This window comes from Panthera leo, chromosome C2 (genome assembly GCF_018350215.1).
Source record: "Panthera leo isolate Ple1 chromosome C2, P.leo_Ple1_pat1.1, whole genome shotgun sequence".
NCBI lineage: Eukaryota > Metazoa > Chordata > Mammalia > Carnivora > Felidae > Panthera > Panthera leo.
This window is the reverse complement of record NC_056687.1, coordinates 3,393,149-3,413,348: the sequence shown is the minus strand read 5'-3', so window position 1 is coordinate 3,413,348 and position 20,200 is coordinate 3,393,149. Positions and strand designations below refer to the sequence as shown.

Genomic DNA, 20,200 nt, shown 5'->3' with positions numbered 1-20,200 from the left:
GTAGAAAACAAAACAGAGCAAGCTGGAGAGTGACACGAGGGGTGAATGGATCGGCCATGACAAATGGGTTCAGCGCGGAGGGGGCCGCGGGCCCTCGCAGACACAGGCGCAGGGAGAGGGGCCCTGAAATCCTGCCGAGCCCAGGCCCGGACCCCGAGCTGGAGGGCTGTTTAGAGGGTCTGGGCGGCCGTGTCCTGCTGATGAGCATTGTCAACCAGGACAGGAGTTCCCGTGGATCCCCAGGCTGCTCTTGTCCGGCCTCCCCGCCCAGGCCCCCATCGGCCCCTCCGGGAGGGGAGGGGTGGGGGGACAAGGTGATGGGTCCCCTCTCTGGAATCCGGCCCCCCCCGGCCCCTCCTGGGGTGCGCCCCCAGTCATATCCGCACTCCGTGCCTCACACAGCCTCAAGGATTCCTATTCTCTGCAAAGAGAGTCCAGTCTTAGGATGGAGGCCAAGGACACAACGGCTCCTGGGCCGACACCAGCGCATTCCCGCTGTCAGCGTCACTGAAAACAGCACCAGTTTATCCTCTCGCGGTTCTGGAGGCCAGAGTCCAGGATCAGCACCACGGGACCTCCCTCAAGATGCTGGCAGAGCTCCCCCCCCCCCGCCCCCGGAGGCTCTAGAGGGAAGCGTTCTTGGCTGCTTCCTACTTCGGGGGGCTGTCAGCACCCTTTGGCTCGTGGCCACACACTTCAGCACCTCCCGAACTCTCTGTCTTCACACCACTCCTCCTCCTGTGTCACCTGTCCCTCTCTGCGGCCTCGCCATTCGGGGGTTTCCCGTACGGCCCATCCAGAGAATCCGGGCTCATCTCTTCCCAGGATCCCCAATCTTACCGCGTCTGCTGAGGCTTTGCCTCGGAGGGCGGAGAAGGACGCCACAGGGCTCTTAGCCGCCCAGTTGTACGTGTTTCCGGCCTCGGATTAAACCACAGGCCCTTGTCTCCAAGGCTCCTCACATAACGGCTGTTCCCCGAAGCCGGCGGGATCATCGGTCTGGAGCGCGGACGGGGCGCAGTGGGGCGGTCGCGCCTTCCCTGCACCTGCGGCCCGGTGCCTCGTGCTCCTTGTGGCCTCCTGTCCCTCAAGGCCGGCCCTCCTTCACAGATGGGTCACATCTGCCTTTATTTGTGCGTGTGATGACGTCACTGCCTCCCCTGCCTGCCGGCTGCCCGCACACTCCAAGCAGGGTCCTACATTTCTGTCTACTCTACTCCCACACCAAATTTTGCTGTTCATTTTGACGGAGTTAACTCATGCCGTGCTGAGCAAACGTGCCTCCAAACCCGTTCGCTTAACAGACGAGACGGCCCCCCGTGCGTGCACGGGAGCCGAGAGGAGATGCCTGGTGGGCCGTTGGCCGTGCGCCCGCCCCCCAGCCCCCTCCGCCACCGTGGCCCCGCTTGCTTATCCGGCAGCCCTGGGATCAGCAGACTGCAGTTTGCATCTGGCACAGACACGCGTGTAGCTGTGGGATCCTGACCCTCGGATTCCACACCTGCACCACGGGGATAGTCCCTGCCTAGCACACATTCGTCTCGCGCCCACAACGTAGCAGGGATTTGCAAGTATGTTACAAGGGTGACCAGTGTCTCGTCTTCCCCGTGTTGCAGATGAGGACAGCGTGCCCACCAACCCCAGGGCGCGTCAGAGGCAGAGCTGGGGCTGAACCAGGAAGGCTGGCTTCGGGTGCCGCGCGCCACAGCACAGACTTCAGGGAAAGGTCTACCCATGGGGTGCGAGGGTCACTCCAGCCCTCGGGCTCGGTGCGGCGACCGCCCCGTGGGGGCCTCCCGGCACCTCGAGGCACGTGGAGCTGTATTACCCCCACTGTGAGGATGAGAGGGCCCTGCAGGGGCAGGGAGGGTGGTATTTGGGGGACTCCCCTTGTGTTTGCTCCCAGCTAGCCCTCCCACCATTCCGGGAGACTTTGTGCCGCGTCCGAGGGCGGTCGTCAGTATTTCCGGGTGTCCTTCGTCACCCTGAGCCGTCGCGTCCTCACCCCTCCCCGCCGACCATCGCCCCCTGCCGGACACTCACGCACACCCTTCCCCTCCATCGCCGCTCCCTCGCTGTGTGACTCTGGAAAAGTTCCTGACGCTCTCTGAGCCTTCCTATCTACAAAACGGGAAGAAGGATACCCACCCTCAAGGGTACTTTAAGGACCAAAGGTTATGAGCTTTCTTCACCAAATCGCGCAGGGAAAGGAAAGGGGACTGTGTCTCACACACATGTTTGTTTTCAATTCGGGATCCAAACCTGGCCCACACATTGTATTTATTTGCGGTCTCCCTAAGTCTCTTCCTATCCGCGTATTTCGTGCCCTTTACGTTCCTTGCCATTTATTTGGAGATGAACGCTTGCTACTTCTGATCCTTAAAGACACAGACACGGATACAGGCCCGGATACAGACCCAGATATAGAAATACAGATGCACCTGTAGCTATGACGCCCCGAAGGATGATAAGGGAGATTGTTGTTAGTTTTCCTTCCATGTGAATATCGCCCCGTGGCTGTCTTGAACCGTAAGAAAGGATCCCGTAGGTTAGGGATCCAGGCTGAAGTCCATACAGATGAAGCCATATGTCTACCCTGGGTTTTCAGTCACCCCGCGGGGGAGATGTCGGGGTGCAGATGACTCGGGCTGGGCCTGTGCTGGTGGCCGTGGGGGTAGGGGGCCGCGGTGGGGCTCCGCTGTCGTGCACGCTCGAACGTTTCCAGAGTACAAAACTTCTCTTCTGTAGAGGAATGTATGTAATGAGTCTGGTGCATACTTATAAATGGTAGTTTCCGCTGTTATTTTATATTCTTTTCAAACGCAGTGACCAGAAAAATACCTCCTAACTTGGAAAGGGAAATGAGGCCTGATAGAGAGTTTATTTTAGCGGATTGCCTGACAGTTAACTGTAATCCACTCTGCGGCATCATCCTTAAGGGTTCGAAAACAAGGGGCAAAACATTGTGCTCACATTTATATGACTGTAAAATTTGTAATTAGAGGTGAATCGCAGACAGATTGCAGACATAGATAGATGGAGAGAGAGGTAGACGGCCCACATGCTTCCTTGGCGACACGTGTTTATTTCTTGAGTATTTAAAAACATAAAATGTGGGATTTTGGTCTTGGTCTCTTTTTAGCCTGTTCTCTATATTAAACACTTGTAATTCTTGGGCACTAAAAAGCCGGTGGAAATTCGTCTTTTAATTCCCTCAAAGATAGAAAAGTTGTGAGTCCAGGGATGGGCCGTGATTTGGCCGCTTTATGGGCGGTGCGGGTTGAGCTCTAACTCCTGAAGCTGGGGCATGGGATCCAGGAGTCAGACCGAAATACCCTGGTGTGCTTTGAAGGCAGACAAAGCCTTACGAAAGCTTCTAGAAGCAGATGTAAACCTGAATAGGTTCTAGGAACTACAGAAAATAAGTCACAGTTTGATAGACGAAAGATAAGGAATTTGAATTGGTTTATTTTCCTCTGGGAGAGGAGCCTAAGTCAATATGTCATCAGAAGTACCGATAATTGAAAACAAGGCAAACGGAGGACGGATACGCCATTACGGGCAAGTGACAGTGGCAGAGGCCAAGAGACCACTCCTGCTTCCCGTGCAGACCGCCCCTAGAGGTCTCCGTTCAGGAACAGCACGCGGCACTGGGTTCAGAGCCAGGCGGGTCCAAGTTTGCATTTGGGACCGCGCTGGCCAGGCCAGCTTCTTCTCTCTCTGTGGCTCGGAGCCCTCATCTGTGACAGGGGTGATGATGATGTCCCAGGGTCACTGGGCTCAGACTCTGGCTCAAGAATAGTCGTGATCCTGTCAGGTCGTGGTGATGGTGGTGGTGGTGAAGATGTGATGACAGAGGTCAAGGTGGAGGTGATGGCAGAGGTGACAGTCGAGGTGACGATGGTGGCTCTGGCATCATCAGGGGTGTGACACAAACCAGCGGATGCAAATTTCAGCCCCAGCTCGTTTGCACAGGCCAACCCTTGGGCGCCAGTGCTCCCGGATCTGATGGGCAGATCCTGTGCTCCGTGGGAGGCAAAGAACCGCCCACAATTCTGCCCTCGGGGACCTCATCTTCCGAAGACTTTCTTCTTGTTTAACGAAGACAAAACGAACCCGGACCAGAGTGAGGTCACGCTGATCCCTGAGCCCAGCAAAGTTTTCTCAACTCCTGCTTGGTGATTCGATGAACTAATCAATACACGTCTGCGTCGATCTGACCCCAGTTTTCATTGCACTGTGGATGTAGTTGAATGTGGTTGATGAGCAGTACAAGGATACCAGAGCGATGGAACCTGCTCTGTGACAGCTTTCCCGAGATAACACGTCCTTTCGTGCCACACTCTGCTGAAACACCCAGGAACGCCGACATGTCGAGGCCGAAGCTGTGTGCCCTTGCTGCCTCTTGCTTGTGAAAATGGCCTTTGAGGGGTCAAGGAGGAGCCTCCCCAGCCCCATCCCCAGGGAAGGGTTTCAAAGGGCCCCTCCTGTAATCACAGCGGCCACATAACTTAGCACTTGGTGCACACCAAGCTCTCTGTGTGTCATGATGAACCTTCCTGACATCCCAGAGGCGCAGGAAAACTACTTTCCTCACTCTGCCGGAGAGTCAGAGCCTCAGAGGGGTTAAGAAATCTGCCCTGGGTTGAGCCGGTAAGAGGAGAGGCTGGAAGTGAACTCACGTCTGTGGCTCCTCCCTGCTCACCCCTCTGCCCTGCATGTGCCTGGAGCAGTGCACAACACCAGCGTCCCGCCAGGGGTAATCCTAGGGATGTGAGACAGCTAAAATGGCCCACGCTCCAGGCAAACCAAGACCGGCCGGTTCAGACCAAGCCAGCTGAGAGCAGCCGCTCGCCCAGCTGACTTACTCGTGGCCAGACCCACTTACTCTGCCCTGATGGCCAAAGAGTTAGTGCTGTGATTTGCACAGTGCTAGCAACCCAACTGCTTCCCCCTCCACACACACAAAATTTTACGTGCAATCCTAATATGTGAAGCTTATATAAAGTTAAGTGACATGTGTTAGTACCCATTTGTCCTGTAAGTTCACATCTATAGCACGCAGTAAAGAACGAATGGGAACAGAGGGGGTCCCTGCGTGAGCACTGGGGTTAGAATCGGGAGCTCGGGGCGGCATCCACCGGCTAACGGCCTCAGCGTCAGTTAACGTCACTGGCCCCAGATTTACTGGCCCCCAAGACGCTCCCTGAGGAGCGCACCCTGGCCCACACTGTCCTGCGGACGTGAGCAGGGCTGTGTGGCCCCATGACTTGGGGGCCAGGACTCAGCCTTAGGACAGCGGTCAGGGGCAGCCTCGTGGGGGCCAACCCAGTGGACCTGACCCCAAAGACAATGTGTCCCCCCCTCAGATCATTGATACTTAGGTTATTACAGCCGAGGGTTTGCTTTGTAATTACATCTAAAGGAGTTTGAGGCGATCTACTGGAAGGAAGGAAATCTGAATCAGGGGCTGCCAGGACCCCGTCCTGCGCCCCTGTGCCCCAGGGCGGCTCTGGTCAACCAGAATGCGCCCTTCAGAAGTCAGCCGCTTCCCCGCCTGAGCCGGTCTCAGCCCATCTGCTGGTCTGGACTCTGCAGGGCCCCTGAGCCTGCTCATTGCAGCTTCCTCAGCAGGAGGTCCCGGGCCTCCACACCCTTCCTGGTCCCTGGTCAGCAGGGCCCTGAAGATGCATGGGTCTGAGGGGCGTTCCAGTAAGGTCTGGAGCCTAGGAATTCTTTAACAGGGAGTCCCGGCCCGTGGGGGAGCACCTGGCTGCGTCTCCAGCACTCAGAGCACCTGCTGGGGACGGGAGCGCCCCCCGGCCTCCCCCTTCCGTTTCCCCGACTCGGGTTTCCTCGGGTCCCAGTGCCCCGTGGGGTCCCTCCAGGCCCCAGTTTTCTCTCTCACCTCATTCTGCCCCAGGAGGCACCTGGCCTCGTTCTCTGCCCTGGATTCTTGCTCTGCCCTCCCCCCAACGCCTTCTCTGGGTCCCCCCACCCCCTGCCGGCTCTGCACCCTGCCCCCCATGTTCCCCTGGTGCCTCCCTCTCACGCTGGTTCCCACACTCCTTGCTGAGCGCTATTTAAATTCTGGGTTTTGTCCTCTGGTTAATTTCCTCATCTGCTTGGCGTAATGCCAAAGAATATTCTTTCCGAATAAAAAATGGTAAAGGCCGTTATTTGTCTCCTAAGAATTCTCTGTAAATGCAGCACAGCACGTGCTCTGGGGGGGGGGGGGGGGGGGGATGTTCATAAAGCTACTTCTGTTATCAGTTACTAACCTCAGCTTCCAGATCTAGATAACTCTTGCTTCTAAAAGCCCTGCAGAGTCACTGTAGAGTATTTGGGAAACGCAGAGCATATAAAAAGAAAAGAACCCATTGTGCCACCAGACATTTCGGGACCTCTCCCGAGGCTGTGTTCTCGTGTGTGTGTGCGTGTGTGGCTCTCTTTTATTTACATAATTCTTTACCCTGATCATTTCACTCAGCATTACGTCAGCCGTACTTTCCGATAGAACGTGAAGTCGTCTTCAGAAACATGATTTTAGTGCCAACATAACGTTCCGTCCTGGAGACTAGCTCAAATGGAGTCATTTCGTCGTTTATGTGATATTTCTCCTAATCCCGTTTCTCTGCAATACGTAACAGGAGAGGAGCCTCCCTGGCCGTGGCTCTTTGCTTGCAAAGCAGCCGCGCAGGTCAGGGGTTTGGCTCGCCGTAGGCGTGAGCTCACTCGTGAAAAGGGCCCGAACGGTGTTAGAAGGGCACTTTATAAATGCTCTTATTATTACGCTCCCTGTTATTGTTTCCCTAAGAGCGGTTCCTGGAAACGGCTTCCTGGGTCAGAGGGCACGCGTTTGCCAAACCACTTTCCGCCAGGGCCGTGTGGGTGCACATTCCGGACAGGGCGCCCCCTCGCGACCCCCGGCCAGAGCTACCGCACAAAACCCCTCGATAGGTAGACACACAGTTGTAGCAGAGAATACAGAGAGGGGCGCCTGGGTGGCTCAGCCCTTGGAGCATCTGACCCTTGGCTTTGGCTCAGGTCATGATCTCACGGTTCGTGGGTTCGAGCCCCGCACCGGGCTCTGTGCTGACGGTGCGGTGCCTGCTCGAGATTCTCTCTCTCCCTCTCTCTCTCTCTCTGCCGCTCCCCTGCTCCCTCTCTCTCTCTCTTTCTCAAAATAAAGAAATAAACTTAAAAAAAAACAGAGGGAAACCCAGTTTCCCTCGTGGCAACTTCTTGCAAAATTATAGGAGTGTCACAGCCAGGACGTGGACGCTGAGTTGACCCAACACCTCACTCGGGTTTCGCCCGCTTTATCGTGCTTGTTCGCGTGTGCGTATTGCGTTGTATACATGTTTGTCAAACGCACAGATTCTCATTGCCACCCCCCGATCACCCCTTTTGAGACCCCACCCCCCACTCATCCTCCCCTCTCCTGCCGCCACCCACCCAGTCCCCAGCTCCTGGCTGACGCTAATCCGTTCTCCGTGTCTAAAGTTTTGTCATCTCAGGGGTGTCATCTGAATGGAATCACACAGTATGGAACCTTCGGGGATTGGCTTTTATTCACTTGGCACGAATCCCTCCGGATTCATCCGGTCGTTGTGTGGACCGGTAATTTATTTCTGTTTCCTGCTAAGCGGTGTTCCGTGGTGTGGACGGACCCCAGCGTGCTGGCGTTCACCCGTCGAAGGGTGCGTTCGTCGCTTCCAGATTTTGGCCGTCTATCACTCTTTCGCCATCGTCAATTTGGTTATTCCCTTCTATTTTCTTGGAGGCCAATATGGCTATTTTTAGAAGTCCGTACCGTTGTTTTGGTGGAGTACAGATTTTTCATGTCAGCGGGACATTTATAATTAATGAACATCATCATCAATTACAAGAGTAAATACAAGTTAACACTGAGATTTAAAATGCCCCGGGGGGCTGAGATCAACAGCCGGTGTGAACAGAGCGAGGGGGGTTGGGGGGGCCAGAAGCGAGCGTCCCGGAAGCATCCATCCAGTTCTGATTAACCAGAGGAGGCCACACGGAACATTCCCTGTGTGGAGAAGCAGAGCTCACCCGTTGCTCCGCGGGAAGGGGGACTTGGTGGAAGAGGAAAGCGTCTTCCCTCCCTGTGCTAGGACCCCAGCAGTGTGGTGTCCGTGACTCAGTATCCTCAGCGGAAGCCCGTAACATCCCTTGGGGGGCAACACTGCAGGAGAATCATAATGAGGACAATTTTGCCTGAGATTCGTTACCCCCAGGTTCTAAGCAGCTCTGTGAAAACTGTTGCTAAGGCAATTGAGTAAAAAATTTCACAGGCGCCATACACGGGAACAGCAAGTCAATGAACGTGATTGCATGTTTTACAACAGCCAACCCCGAAAGCACGACATGTCTGACACCGAGAGGTTTTTAATGATTTTCAGGGGTTCCGGGGACGTTTTCCGTGACTTTGGAAGGTGACTAACGCCGTCTGGTTTGCCAGCTTCGTGAGACTGCGCGCGCCCCGATCAGGATGGTGGCCGGCCTCGCGGAGGAGATCCCCGGGGACGCTCAGCTCCCTCGGGAGGCCACCCCCGCCACCCCCACCCTGCCCGGCCCCTAGTCCCCTCCCGACATCCGCAGACTGAACTTTTCTTCTGCGATGGTGGCGGTCGTCGTCTTTCCCAGGCTGCAAAACTCAGCCCAAACCCACACAGCCACTTGGTTATCTTACTTGTCCGGATGGGGAGCATTTCATAATGCAAAACCACAGATATCTGCGCAGGAAACCCAGCTTCTAGTGGTCACTGACTTCGTGCCAGTCCACCCGAGAATGTGACAAGCCCAGCAAGAGTCGTTCTCAGCAGCTGCGGGGAAGCGCCTCGGCCGGGCCCCCGCCTCCCCGAGCGGGTGTGGGAGACCCGGGAGGACAGGGTGCAGGAGATCTGGAAGGACAGGGTGCAGGGCCTGGGGGGGCGCTGGGGTGCGGGAAACCCGGAAGGGCGCAGCGCGGGGCCTGGGGGGGCACCCACAGGCCTGAGCCCTCGGCGGCTCTCCTACTCCTGCCCAAGAGCCCGACGGCTCCCAAGAGGGGGTCATTTCCTCGGAGACGGTGCCAGCCACAGCTGGCAGAGCAAGGCCCGCGGGCAGGAAGCCGCAAGTCATGTGTGTGAAGGCCATGAAGACGCCGTCAGCCCGCTTCTGTGCACCTGCCCCCTCCGGAACACAAGCGCCCACCCGCCCTGCGGCCCTCCCCGGGCAGCCCGGCTGGTTCTGTGCACCGGGACCGCGGGGCCCAGCCCGGGGCTGTGCACCCCCCACGCTTTGTCATCGTCCTTCCCCGAGGGGAAAGTGGAAACAAAAGGAGAGCAGACGGTGGACATTAAGACCAGCTTTCCTCAAACATTGCTTTGTCTGTGAATCGCACGTGAATGTGTCATGAGGCATAATACATCCTTCAACGGTCCCCGGTATCTGGCCAACGTGGGATGCAGCCCCCCCCGCCCCCGCCACAGGCATCCGGCATTTCCTGAGCGTCCGCCACCCGCTGGACCCGCGCCAGGCTCTGGGCACGGCAGAGCGAGACACGGACGGTGTGGCGGCCACGGCCACCTGTGGTCAGGGCTGGGGTGGACGTGGAAGCAGGGGCCGGGCCTGCCTTGACACGGCCAGATGCGGAGCAGGGCTGGGAGCCCGGGGAGGGGTGCGGACGTGCGGGGACCGGGGCGCACACCAGCCACCGCCTTCCTCCGCTGGAGTAGGAGCTTCGTCAAGCCTGTGAGTCACAGCCTGGCTGCTGCCCGCGCCATGCACACTGCTGCCAAGTTGAAGAATTGGCCACCAAAGGTGTCTCGCCAGGCCAGTCCCTCCGTACTGTTGGGCGTAACACCACACCTCGCAGGTTCACGGAGCCAGGTGTGGTGACGCAGGAGTGGTCCGGGTGAGAGGTGACAGCCGGAAACGGGAGGGTAACACAAAGGAGCCCTGGCAGCTTGCCACTGGCCGAGGATGAGGAAGCCCAAACTCCCAGGCCCTCTGAGTAGGGGGAAGAACCTTCTGGAAAAGGTCCGGGCTGCCCCCATCTGTGGGTGAATGCCTCATCACCTCTGCTGGTCTCGCCGAAGCCTGGAGCCCCCCCCCCCGCCGTACCCCATCCCCGTGTCACTGCTGGCCCGCGTCCTGTTTCCCAGTCAGTGCACCCATCGAAATCCTGTTTCTGCTCTGGAACATCCCAGGCGGCTCATCACTGTCACTGGGGTCTCCTCTCCTCGTGGGATGCCCGCCCACATCCACACCGCGCGCTTCCTGCCGGATACACAGCTTCATCGCTCCGTGGAAGGTCCTGGTTGAATGCTCCCGGAGGGGACTTGGGAGCAGCGCTGTCCTGCGCGTGGGTTTGCAGGAAGACCACACACAGAGTGCCCTCCGGGAGCCGCGGTTCAGCCACAATCAAATCTTCACCCGCCTAGCGTTGTAGCGGGGAACTCGTTTGCCTGGAGCTGGCGCTGCGGCCCGGAGACCCCGTCCACCCCCCTGCCTTTGGCAGGCAAGCAGCACAGTGTGGCTGGAAGCCGGGACCTCGGGGGGCCCTCCCCGCACGCTCCCTCCACGAGCCTCTGAAAGAGGAGTCCGGGGAGAGCGGGGAAAACACAGACCAGGGCCCTCTGTGAACAGAATCACATTCCGGGAAGAGGCCTCTGGACCCAGAATCAGAGAGAAGCCACACCCCGTCCTCTAGAACCGGCCCATCCTGTGTCTGTAACCCGCAGACCACCCGGTCGCGGGTTTGGCGGCCGATGGCCGCCCTCTGCAGCCACCAGCCCTGCTCCTCTAAGTACGTCGGTCGAGGTCCTTTTGATACTTGGAAACAGAAGTGGGGTTATGTCAGTTCAAGAGGCTCAGGGTTCGCGGTGGACGGATGTGAGGAGGTGCGTACGGGCGCGTCCCGATCTGGGGCTGCGGGAAATGTGCTGGACAGCTAGCGGGTGGAGATGCCCTGCGCTCTGACGGGTGTGCATTGGCCACTGCCATCCCTGCGCCTTGAACCTGAGTCCCCACCTGTAAGGACAGGCCCGGAGGACGCCTGTCAGGAAGGAGCCCCGCTCAGCCAACCTGGCCAGAGCCCCGGGTCTCAGCCCTGGGCGGCCCGATAGGAATGGGTCAAGGCTGGTCCCAACTGTGAGCTGAGCCAGAAAGTCCAGTCAACCTGGGCTCCAGCGACACCTGCCTCTCTTCCTCGTCCTGACCGACTGTTGATCGGTGCCACAAAGCAGCAGGACCGTCCTGCTGTGAGCTTGGGGATCCCCCTCCCAACCCCTGCTTCCGTCTTTGCCTTTCTGGAGTCAAGCATTGCTCCCTCCCCGAGAAACAGTGAAGCAGAGAACTGGGTTAGATGTTCCTTCTTCAAGCCCTGGAAATCCCACAGGCTGTAAATTTGAAGTCCTACGAAAACAAAACTGGGTGCCGAACAAAATGGAGCGGGAGGTCATCCGGTGCGTTTGGCAACCCAGAGCCCCCGGGAGACTGGCACCCAGAAGCGCGGGATTCCAGAGCCAGCGGGAACCGTGAGGTCCGTGCGCAGTGGAGACGGCTGGCGTTGGGGTTGTGTGGAAACACGGTGTCTGAATGATGCCTTCAGCCACCCGCCCTCCCATGTCGCTCCTCACGGACCTGGGAGCAGGTCGCCTGATGCGATCGGTGCCATCTGCAGAATGGCAAACCGAGGCTCCAAGGTTCCCGTCTTCCCAGTGAGGGGTGGGGAGGGCAAGAGAGGAGCCGGTGGGCAGAGGGAGTAGCCGGTGGGGACAAGCCCTGCCCTGCCCTGCCCTGTCGCTGGAAGGAGGCTGGTGTGAGTGCAGGCACGGAATGACACCCACGACCTGGGAGTCTAGGTGCTGCGGCCAGGCGTGTGCACAGGGCGGGGCGGCCCTGGACGCGTTCCGACCGCCACTGGCTGGCGGGGCCTGAGGGGGCCTCTTTGGCTTTGATCCCGGCATGGGGCTGGGCTTGTGGCCCCCGTGCCCCTCATCGGTTATGCGGCAACAGGAAGGTTCTAGACACGGAAGCTCCCGCTGGCATCACGGGCCCCAGCCGAACAAGAAGATTAGCATCCAGCAGGCAAGAGATGGGTCCTCGTGTGTTTCTCGTGTCTTGCTCTAATATCACGGTGCTGCCAGTCAAACCGCGCGAAAGGGTCTAGGGGGACCCACGTCGCTTACTTACGAGCGTCGGGCACTGCCTCGAGCCGGATGGAAATACGAAATCTGTGTTTTTCTGCGGGCTTGCTCCCCGTATGTCTCCCGTTTACATTTCCTGTTTCCAGCACTCTTTCTTGGCTGCACAAAAGGGAAAGGATTTGCAGAATGATTCGGTGCGGGAACCAAAAGCCACGGGGCCCCCTGGCAAGGCTGCCCGGGGTGGGGGGTGGGGGTCTCCCGAGCCGAAAAAGCATCTCCCACAGCCAGGAGCACCTGACCTCAGCTGGGGAGCCTCTCCTGCCACCAGCGAAGAACCCCCGTCCCAGCCCTGCCACCATCAGGCACGCCCGTCGCTGTGCCCCAGCCTCTCACCTGCTCGCGGTGTATTCGGTCAGGGGAAAGCCTGGCTCTCACACACACGTAAGACGGCCCCACGTCCAAGACGTCATTAGCTGAAGGTGGGGGGGGGGGGGAACTAGGAAGATGTCACAACCAGCACAAAAGGGAAATCCAAGGACCATACGCCTGCGTGCGGTGATCTTTTTTTTTTAATGTTTGTTTATTTTTGAGGGAAGGACAGAGCGTGAGTTGGGGAGGGGCAGAGAGAGGGAGACCCAGAATCGGAAGCAGGCTCCAGGCTCTGAGCTGTCAGCACAGAGCCCGATGCGGGGCTCAAACTCACGAACCGTGAGATCACGGACTGAGCCGGAGTGGGACGCTTAGCCCACTGAGGCGCCCAGGCGCCCCTTGCGTGCGGTAATCTTGAAGCAGAATCACAAGGGGACGCGGCGTGACCTTCCAGTGGAGACACCCAGCGTCATCTGTTTTGTTTACCCCGGATTTCCTTCCGGCCTCCTGGTCTGTTGTCAAAAATCACCTCGACGGGGGGTTATTCTGGGTCTGGAGCGAGGCTGGCGTCGCTCGGTGTGGCTGGGTAGCTTCCACGGGGCAGCAGGCGGGCCGGGGCGCCCCGTGAGCCTGCCTGACCTCGTCTCAGCGGGAGACCCCATACGTGCATTTTTTCAAGCTTCTGTGATTAGCTGTCCTGAGGCTGGGCGGGCGAGCAGGACAGTGTCTCTCTTCCAGCGGCCACAGGCGGCACTTAGATGCCGGTGAAGCCTCTGCGGACAAGCACAGGACACGCCCCCCTGGACCGCGTTCCCGTCCACCGATTGCGGGCTGAGTGAGCCCATGAAGCTGTCTGTGTTCCAGCTAAAAAGAGTCACGGTCTGAACGCTGTCTGAGCGAGGCCGTCAGAAGCCCGTCCCCGGGAGTCTGCCCCTTGGCGTGGAGGTAGTTTTCGTCCCGTTCTCTGGGGCTCCGAGGTGGCCCTTCCGGGCGGAATCACAGCCTGGCCTCTGGCTGATGCAGAGACACGGCATAGACGTGACTCTGCCCAGTTCTGCCCGTTCCCACAGAAGAGAAATTTGAAGTGCAGAGAAGCTTGCCCGGGGTCGGAGGGGTCAGAGGCAGCGCGTCAGCGTCCCCCAGGCGCCCCGGTTCCCACGCTGTCACCCCAACCGCTGCAACAGGAAATCCCCGCCCGCGGGCCGGCTGCGCTGGGCAGAGTCAGAGGAGCCCTCCCCGTCTCAACGGGCTGCGTTCATGCATCTTCGGGGACGCTGCTGTCCACGCCCCTCCTCAGTCCAGCCTCCAGGAGCCCACGGCGGAAGCTGGCTTTCCAGAAGAAGCTGGAGAGAAAGAATCTCGGAGACCGCCCCTGCCTGTGAACGCTGCAGGCTGGCACAGGGCCCCGACCCGCCGTGGGGAGCCTCTGTGCACATGAGCCGCGTGGGCGGCAACCTCTATGAAGGTGTCGCGTCTGCCCTGACGACGACACGGGTGCCCCTTCTCCTGGTCTGAGGCAGCCCACCCAGCCCACCCAGGCCCCGGGAGGGACCTTGCTGTGGTCAGTCAGGGAGGGAGGAGCGCGGGGCTCACGGCAGCCAGGAGACCCCCGGCTCCTAACCCGAAGTTCCCGGGGCCCAGCCCACACCCTCTGCCCCAGAATCCTCGTGCCGGGGCCCAGACATCGGCATTCTTCCACCGAATACACCCTTGGAGGAACATCTCGTCAGCAGGGCCAGGGGGAGAAGTGACTCTCTGTTCCCCTCTGCGAACGCCCTCGCCTGCCTCCTTTGTGCACCCCTGCCCTTCACCGGGGCCTGGAAGAAAGCCCCCAGTCAACCTCACAGAGGTTCAGGACGAGAACGTCAGAAGTGGTGCTGTGCCGGTGGGCGAATCGCCAGGACCCCAGACCCAGCCCTGCCGGCCCTGCCCGCTCACGGCGCGGCCAGAAAAGCCGAGGCATAGACTGTGGCGCTCGGGCCTGCGCTGGGGTCACTGGGGATGCGCCGTCGTGAAAATGCAGGCCTGGCATAAAGGCGAGGCTCCTCTCCAGGGGGCGGGGAGGCTTCGTAATGCAGCCAGCAGTGGGGGGAGGGGCATTCAGAAAGCAGGGGTGGCGCCGATCGGAGGGCCCGGGGAGGGGCACCACGGCCTGGAGCGAAGCGGGGGCGGCCCCCGGCGAGGCCCCAGGCCGGAACCCCCCCCCCGCAGCCAGCTAGGACGCGGCCACACGGGCAGCCACAGTCCCTGCTGCACAGGAGAGTGGCACGGCCATGTCCGAGTCCCAAGGCTGGGAGCTGGGGCAGGACCAGGAGCGGGGACAGTGCAGGGGCCACTGCAGGTCGCCAGGCTGAGCCAGGGCGGCGGCCACCAGCGCGGGGTGGGCCACCAGCGCCGTGACTGCGGGTGCAGATAGGCCGGCGGGGAGAGGGCGCGCTGGCTGGGCCTCAGCGTGGCCAGGCCAGCAGCGCACGGCGGGTGGCATTGGTCTCAGAAAGGCGAGGTGCACGGGGGAGAGTATTCACTGCGTCCTGTAAAGAGAGACCCAGAGGGTCTTAGAAGAGAAAGTAGTGCTCTAGGCACCGGAAGATGCCCACCCATCACAGGGCTGCTTCTCGCCACGCAGGGACGAGGGGAGGGGCGGTCAGCCAGGGACGATGTGGAAGGAAAACGTCCAGTGGGTGGAGACGGGGGCTTTGCCGTGGACTGTCCACACCCCGTCAGCCACGGAGATCGGCCGCTGCCGGGGAGGGATTCAGAGCAGAGACTCACAGTCGGGACCCCTTGGACAGAAGACGCTGATGCAAACGTGTTTCTCCCCCGTTCCCGGGGCGGGACCCCCCGGGCGCTGTGCACCTGCCCGCCTTCTACGTGTTTTGCTGTGGAGACCGCTGGTTGGCCGGTTCGCTTTGGCTTTTCCCGTGGTGATGCCCCCTTGGATTTAGTCCTACAGCCTCAGCCCCCCGAAGTCCACAAGGGCAACCTTTTTTTTATTTAAGTTAATCACCTTTAACAAACTCTTTTCCATAACGGTCTCCAGGAGTCATTGGAGACTCCCCGCAATGCCGTGTCACGAAACCGAGGGGGTCAGCCTGCGCGTCAGACGTCACCGATGGTGACCGTCCCCCGCAGGTGTGCGCCACGGGTGAGAGCTTTACCTCTCGCGACATTTTCCCAGACACAGAAGAAAAACTGAAGTTTTCACAGTCCGCGTGGATGGGCTGAATGAAAACACATTCTTCCAGCATTCTCGTGCCCACAGTTCTATGGTCTCTTTTTACGGTGAACCTGCAGGCTGGGCGGGAGGCAGGGCTGGAGGCGCCTGGCGTCGCCATGGAAACCGGCATGCCGCCCCGCCCGCCCGTCACCTCCCTGTTGCTTGTGTCTTACAGGTGGTTTTCAGCAAATACTGCAACTCCAGTGACATCATGGATCTGTTCTGCGTTGCCACCGGCCTGCCTCGGTGAGTGACCCGGGCGCCCCGCTGCCGGCCAGGCCTCGCCAGGCCAGTGCTCCTTGAGCGGAAGGCGCCTGGGAAGGAAGGGCGAGCCGCCAAGGCTGAGGACGACAGGCGCACCAGGGCCCGGTGGGCTCGGTTCACACGTGGGAGCCCTTTCGGATCCGTGAATGAGACCCCGCGGGCCTGGGCCACGGCCTGTGTTCGTGGAGGAAACCGCTGGGCAGAATTAGGCAGAAATCACCGTCTTCCGAGGGGTCTTTCTCCTTCCGTTTATTTGCTTTCGAAGAAAGGCCAAAGGAGGGTGGTTGTGTTTTGGCTTTAACACAGGTGAGATTTTTCCATCTCGGGACGGGGTCTGGTGGCCACGGGGCAACGTTTGGGAAGACGGGTCGAGAGTAGTTGAAAAGGCCAGTGACCCCCTCCCAGAATCATCACAATTCCAGAAGAGCTATTTCCCCCAATCAACAGCCTGTTTGAGTGCAGTCTTTCTCCTGACTTTTTTTAATATTTATTTATTTTGGGGGAGAGCGCAAGCAGGAGAAGGGCAGAGAGAGGTGGACACAGGATCCGAGGCGGGCTTTGCTCTGACGGTCTGACAGCAACAAGCCCAACGTGGGGCTCGGGCTCACGAACGGTGAGACCGTGACCTGAGCCGAAGTCGGACGCTCATCCGGCTGAGCCACCCAGGCGCCCCTCTCTCCTAACTTTCTGATTGTAAAGAGTGGTCAGGAGTGGCCGTGGCATGGCATCTCACTCCAGAGCTGTGGCCCCGGTCAAGGGCCGGGACGGGACACCAGGAGCGTCTCACAGGCAGAGGAGGAAACTACGTGCCTGGAACAGCAACGAATGGCAGTTTGTAGCTGCAAAACTGGCCCACAGTCCCGGGCATCTTTCCCTGACCATTGTGCTGAACAATACATGTGTATAATTCTTGAGGACAACCCGGGATCTGGGTATCACCCCCCACAACCCCGTGCACGCCACAGAAGGGCAGAGAAGCTTAAATAACATGGTCAAGGCCACACGGCTTAGGCAAGACCCCAGGGGCGAGAGGTCGGGGGAAGATTCAGCTCACCCACTCGAAACTGCTTCATAGGAGAGCGTGCCCCGCTTACACGGGCCCCCACAGTGCGGTCGGGGAGCAAACCGAACTCGTCGTTGGCCAACATAAACGCTCCTTGCTGTCTCGCTGCCGTCTCCTTGATCTCCCGACTCCGTAACTTAGACTTCCTCCGATTCCCATTTTAAATTACTTAAAAATGGGGGCACCTGGGTGGCTCAGTCAGTTAAGCAGCTGACTCTTGATTTTGGCTCAGGTCACGATCTCACGGTTTGTGCGACGGAGCCCCGTGTTGGGCTCTGCGCAGACAGTGCGGAGCCTGCTTGGGATTCTCTCTGTTCCTCCCCACCTTGTGCTCACTCTCTCTCTCTCTCTCAAAATAAAATAAACTTTAACAAAAATTATTTTAAGTTACTTAAAAAAGGACAAGGTAAACCCCCCTTGGAATTACGCACGGCCGCTCGTGTGTTACAAATGCAAGTGTCGTGTCTGGGAGCCAGGCTGGCCCCGGGACCCCTGTTGCCCTTTTGCGCGTGGGGACACTGACACGGTGTATCTTCCAGGAACACAACCATCTCTCTGCTGACCGCGGATGACGCCATGGTGTCCATCGACCCCACCATGCCTGCCAATTCAGAACGGTAAGCGGCAGCCAGCCGGCCTCGGCAGCTCGGGGTTCTTGGGGCGTCTCTGACGCTTCTCTACACGCGCGGGAGGGGCTCTAGGTTGTCCTTGCGATTTGCTGCTGTAGGAAAATCCGAATTTAAGCCAAAGATGGGGTAGGGGCGGGGGGGGGGGGGGTCGAGGGAGGCTTGTTCCTTTGCAGACCAGTCTCTCCCCAAGACAGTCACATTTGCAACAGTGCTCAGGAGGGCTCGCTCTCAACGAGAGTCCTCTGAGGAGCCACGGATGGGGAAACTGAGGCACAGAGGGCAGGCGAGGAGCAGTGAAGCCAGGTCCCGGGGCCCTGCACTGACGGCCCCACTGTCTGCCTCCAGAAGGTTCCCTGACCACAGCCCCGGGGGTGTTGCGTTCACACTGGAGCAAGATCTGGTGGTGGCCTGGTGGTGGCCCGGTGCTGCCTGCCCAGACCAGTGTGCACAGGAGGCGGGGCGGGGGGGGGAGGGTGGCCTGGGGGCCTGAGGAGCGGTTGCGGGAGACCTGGAAAGGGAAAGGGACATTTGCGAACGTGAACATTCATAAAATCGGCCAAGCCTGCAGTATGGCGGGAAGAAGGACAGGGCCTCTGGGCAGGGGGCCCTCCCCTCTCTGAGCAGCCCCCTGGCCCAGCCACCTACCGAGTCCCCGGGGCCTCTGCTCTGTGTCTGCACCTGGGCAAGGTGGGCGAGCAGGGGCCACGGGGTATGCCCCTCAAGACCCCCTCCCCCCAGCCCCTCTCCCGCTCCTGCTTCCCACTGAACATCTGCTCCGAGGGACATTTGTCACTCCGGCCATTGGGCTGTCCCACCTGATGACTGAGCCCTGCCGGCCATTCCAAACCTGAAGGAGAAAGCATGCCCAGGCGGGCCCCACTCGTGCCCCAGCAGCTGGAGGGCCCACGGTGCTTAGTGACAGTTGGAAACATTTGGGCTCCATGTGGTGGGGTGGTCTGAGACCCTCACTGGAGGCCCCCAGAAGGATCCCCCCACCCAAGGTGTGTGCACACCTGAGCACCCAGAGGTGGGCACCTGCTCTCCGTCCTGCGCCCAGAAGCCAGCCTGTCAGCCATCCGCCCCGGGCTGGGTGCCGGGTCCCCCAGGCCCTGCCCAGGGCGCAGACCCTCCCCCGCACAGCTTAAGGCTTCAGTGCAAGGAGCCGCACGAAGCCGGTGGGAGGCACAAAGTCCTCGACCGTCCTCGTAGCCACACCGTCTCTCAGGCTCGGCGAGCCGTGGTGGGCACTGTCCTTCTCCACGCACCCAGTTGCCTCCGCCAGGCCTCCCCTCCACTGTGCCCATCGGTCTTCCCAAATTCCGCCCGTCGGGAGCTTCTGCCCCACACCCTCGGGCTCCGATTGCCAGCCTCGGGCTCCCCGGAAAGAGCGGCGCGAACCTGCTCCCCAAAGACTCCAGCGTGAGTCCCGTAAATCACGGCACACGCTCGGCCAGATCGCGCTTCAGGAGCTGAGTCTTGAGCGACCTGTCACCCCCGACGTCCACAGACTAAACTGACCTTGGGGTGGGGGGGTGGGGGGGTGGGGGGGAGGCGTTCCACTCAAACCAGCACAAGCTGGTCTCTGAGCGAAACGGCATTTCTCCTCAACAGCGGTTTGTCCGTAGCTTGTCTGTCTGTACTTTGTGGCTTCCGAATGTCTGCTTTGTACTTTATTCTGCGCCAGTGGCTCTCGGCAGGGGAGGCGTTGTTCCCCTGGGGACACTGGGCAGTGTCTGGAGACACTGTGGCTGTCACAACTGGGGCGGTGGGCCGAGAGTGGGGCTGCTGCTACCCATCCCATTGTGTGCAGGATGGCCCTACCATGCTCAGGATGGTCCCACTGTGCATGGGACAGTCCCACTGTGTGGATGGTCCCACTGCACGCAGGATGGTCCCACTGTGCACAGGATGGTCCTACTATGCACAGGACAGACCTACTGTGCGCAGGATGGTCCTACTATGCGCAGGGTGGCTTCCATGCAGAGACCCACTGCCTGAAACACCAGGGGAGCCGAACTTAAGAAGCCCGGGTTTCTGTGCTCTCTGGCATTTTCTTTCCAGAGCTACCCGTTCTGCTCACAGGTCACCAGCCCCCCACCCAGCTGCACAGGAGACTTCCCGTCCTCCCTCCCCTCCCTGCCCACCCCTCAGGTCCTCACGCTCTGGATCTGGGCTGGGGCCCCAGAATTTGCTGTTCTCTGGACTCCCAGGTGGTGGTGGCAATGCTGGGTGGATGCCACTTCCCAGGTCCCGTCCCAGCGGCCCCCAGACCCCGCCTGCCCCAGGTCTCTCCAGGCCACTTCTCTAGTTGCCTGGGGGTCCAATGCCGCTAACCCAGTGACTTGCAGCCCTCCCGCCGATCAAAACCACCAGAGAGCATCACAAAGGCCCTGAGGTCCAGACCCCGCTAAGACCCACCCATTAAATGTGAATTTTTGAGGGATTTTTTCAGTCTCACCAGGTGACTCCAGTATACAGCCCTGGGGGAGAGCCACCGGTATAG

General features: G+C 59.7%; 1 protein-coding gene across 2 annotated transcripts in view; it reads left to right on the top strand.

The window, feature by feature from the left end:
* Positions 1-20,200, top strand: part of PDE9A (phosphodiesterase 9A) — an 88,447-nt gene that overhangs the window by 11,728 nt on the left and 56,519 nt on the right. For both annotated transcript variants that reach the window (XM_042955830.1, XM_042955831.1), the window contains exons 2-3: positions 15,917-15,987; positions 17,608-17,685. In XM_042955830.1, coding sequence (XP_042811764.1) covers positions 15,917-15,987; positions 17,608-17,685 — 149 coding nt within the window. The remainder of the gene's footprint in view (positions 1-15,916; positions 15,988-17,607; positions 17,686-20,200) is intronic.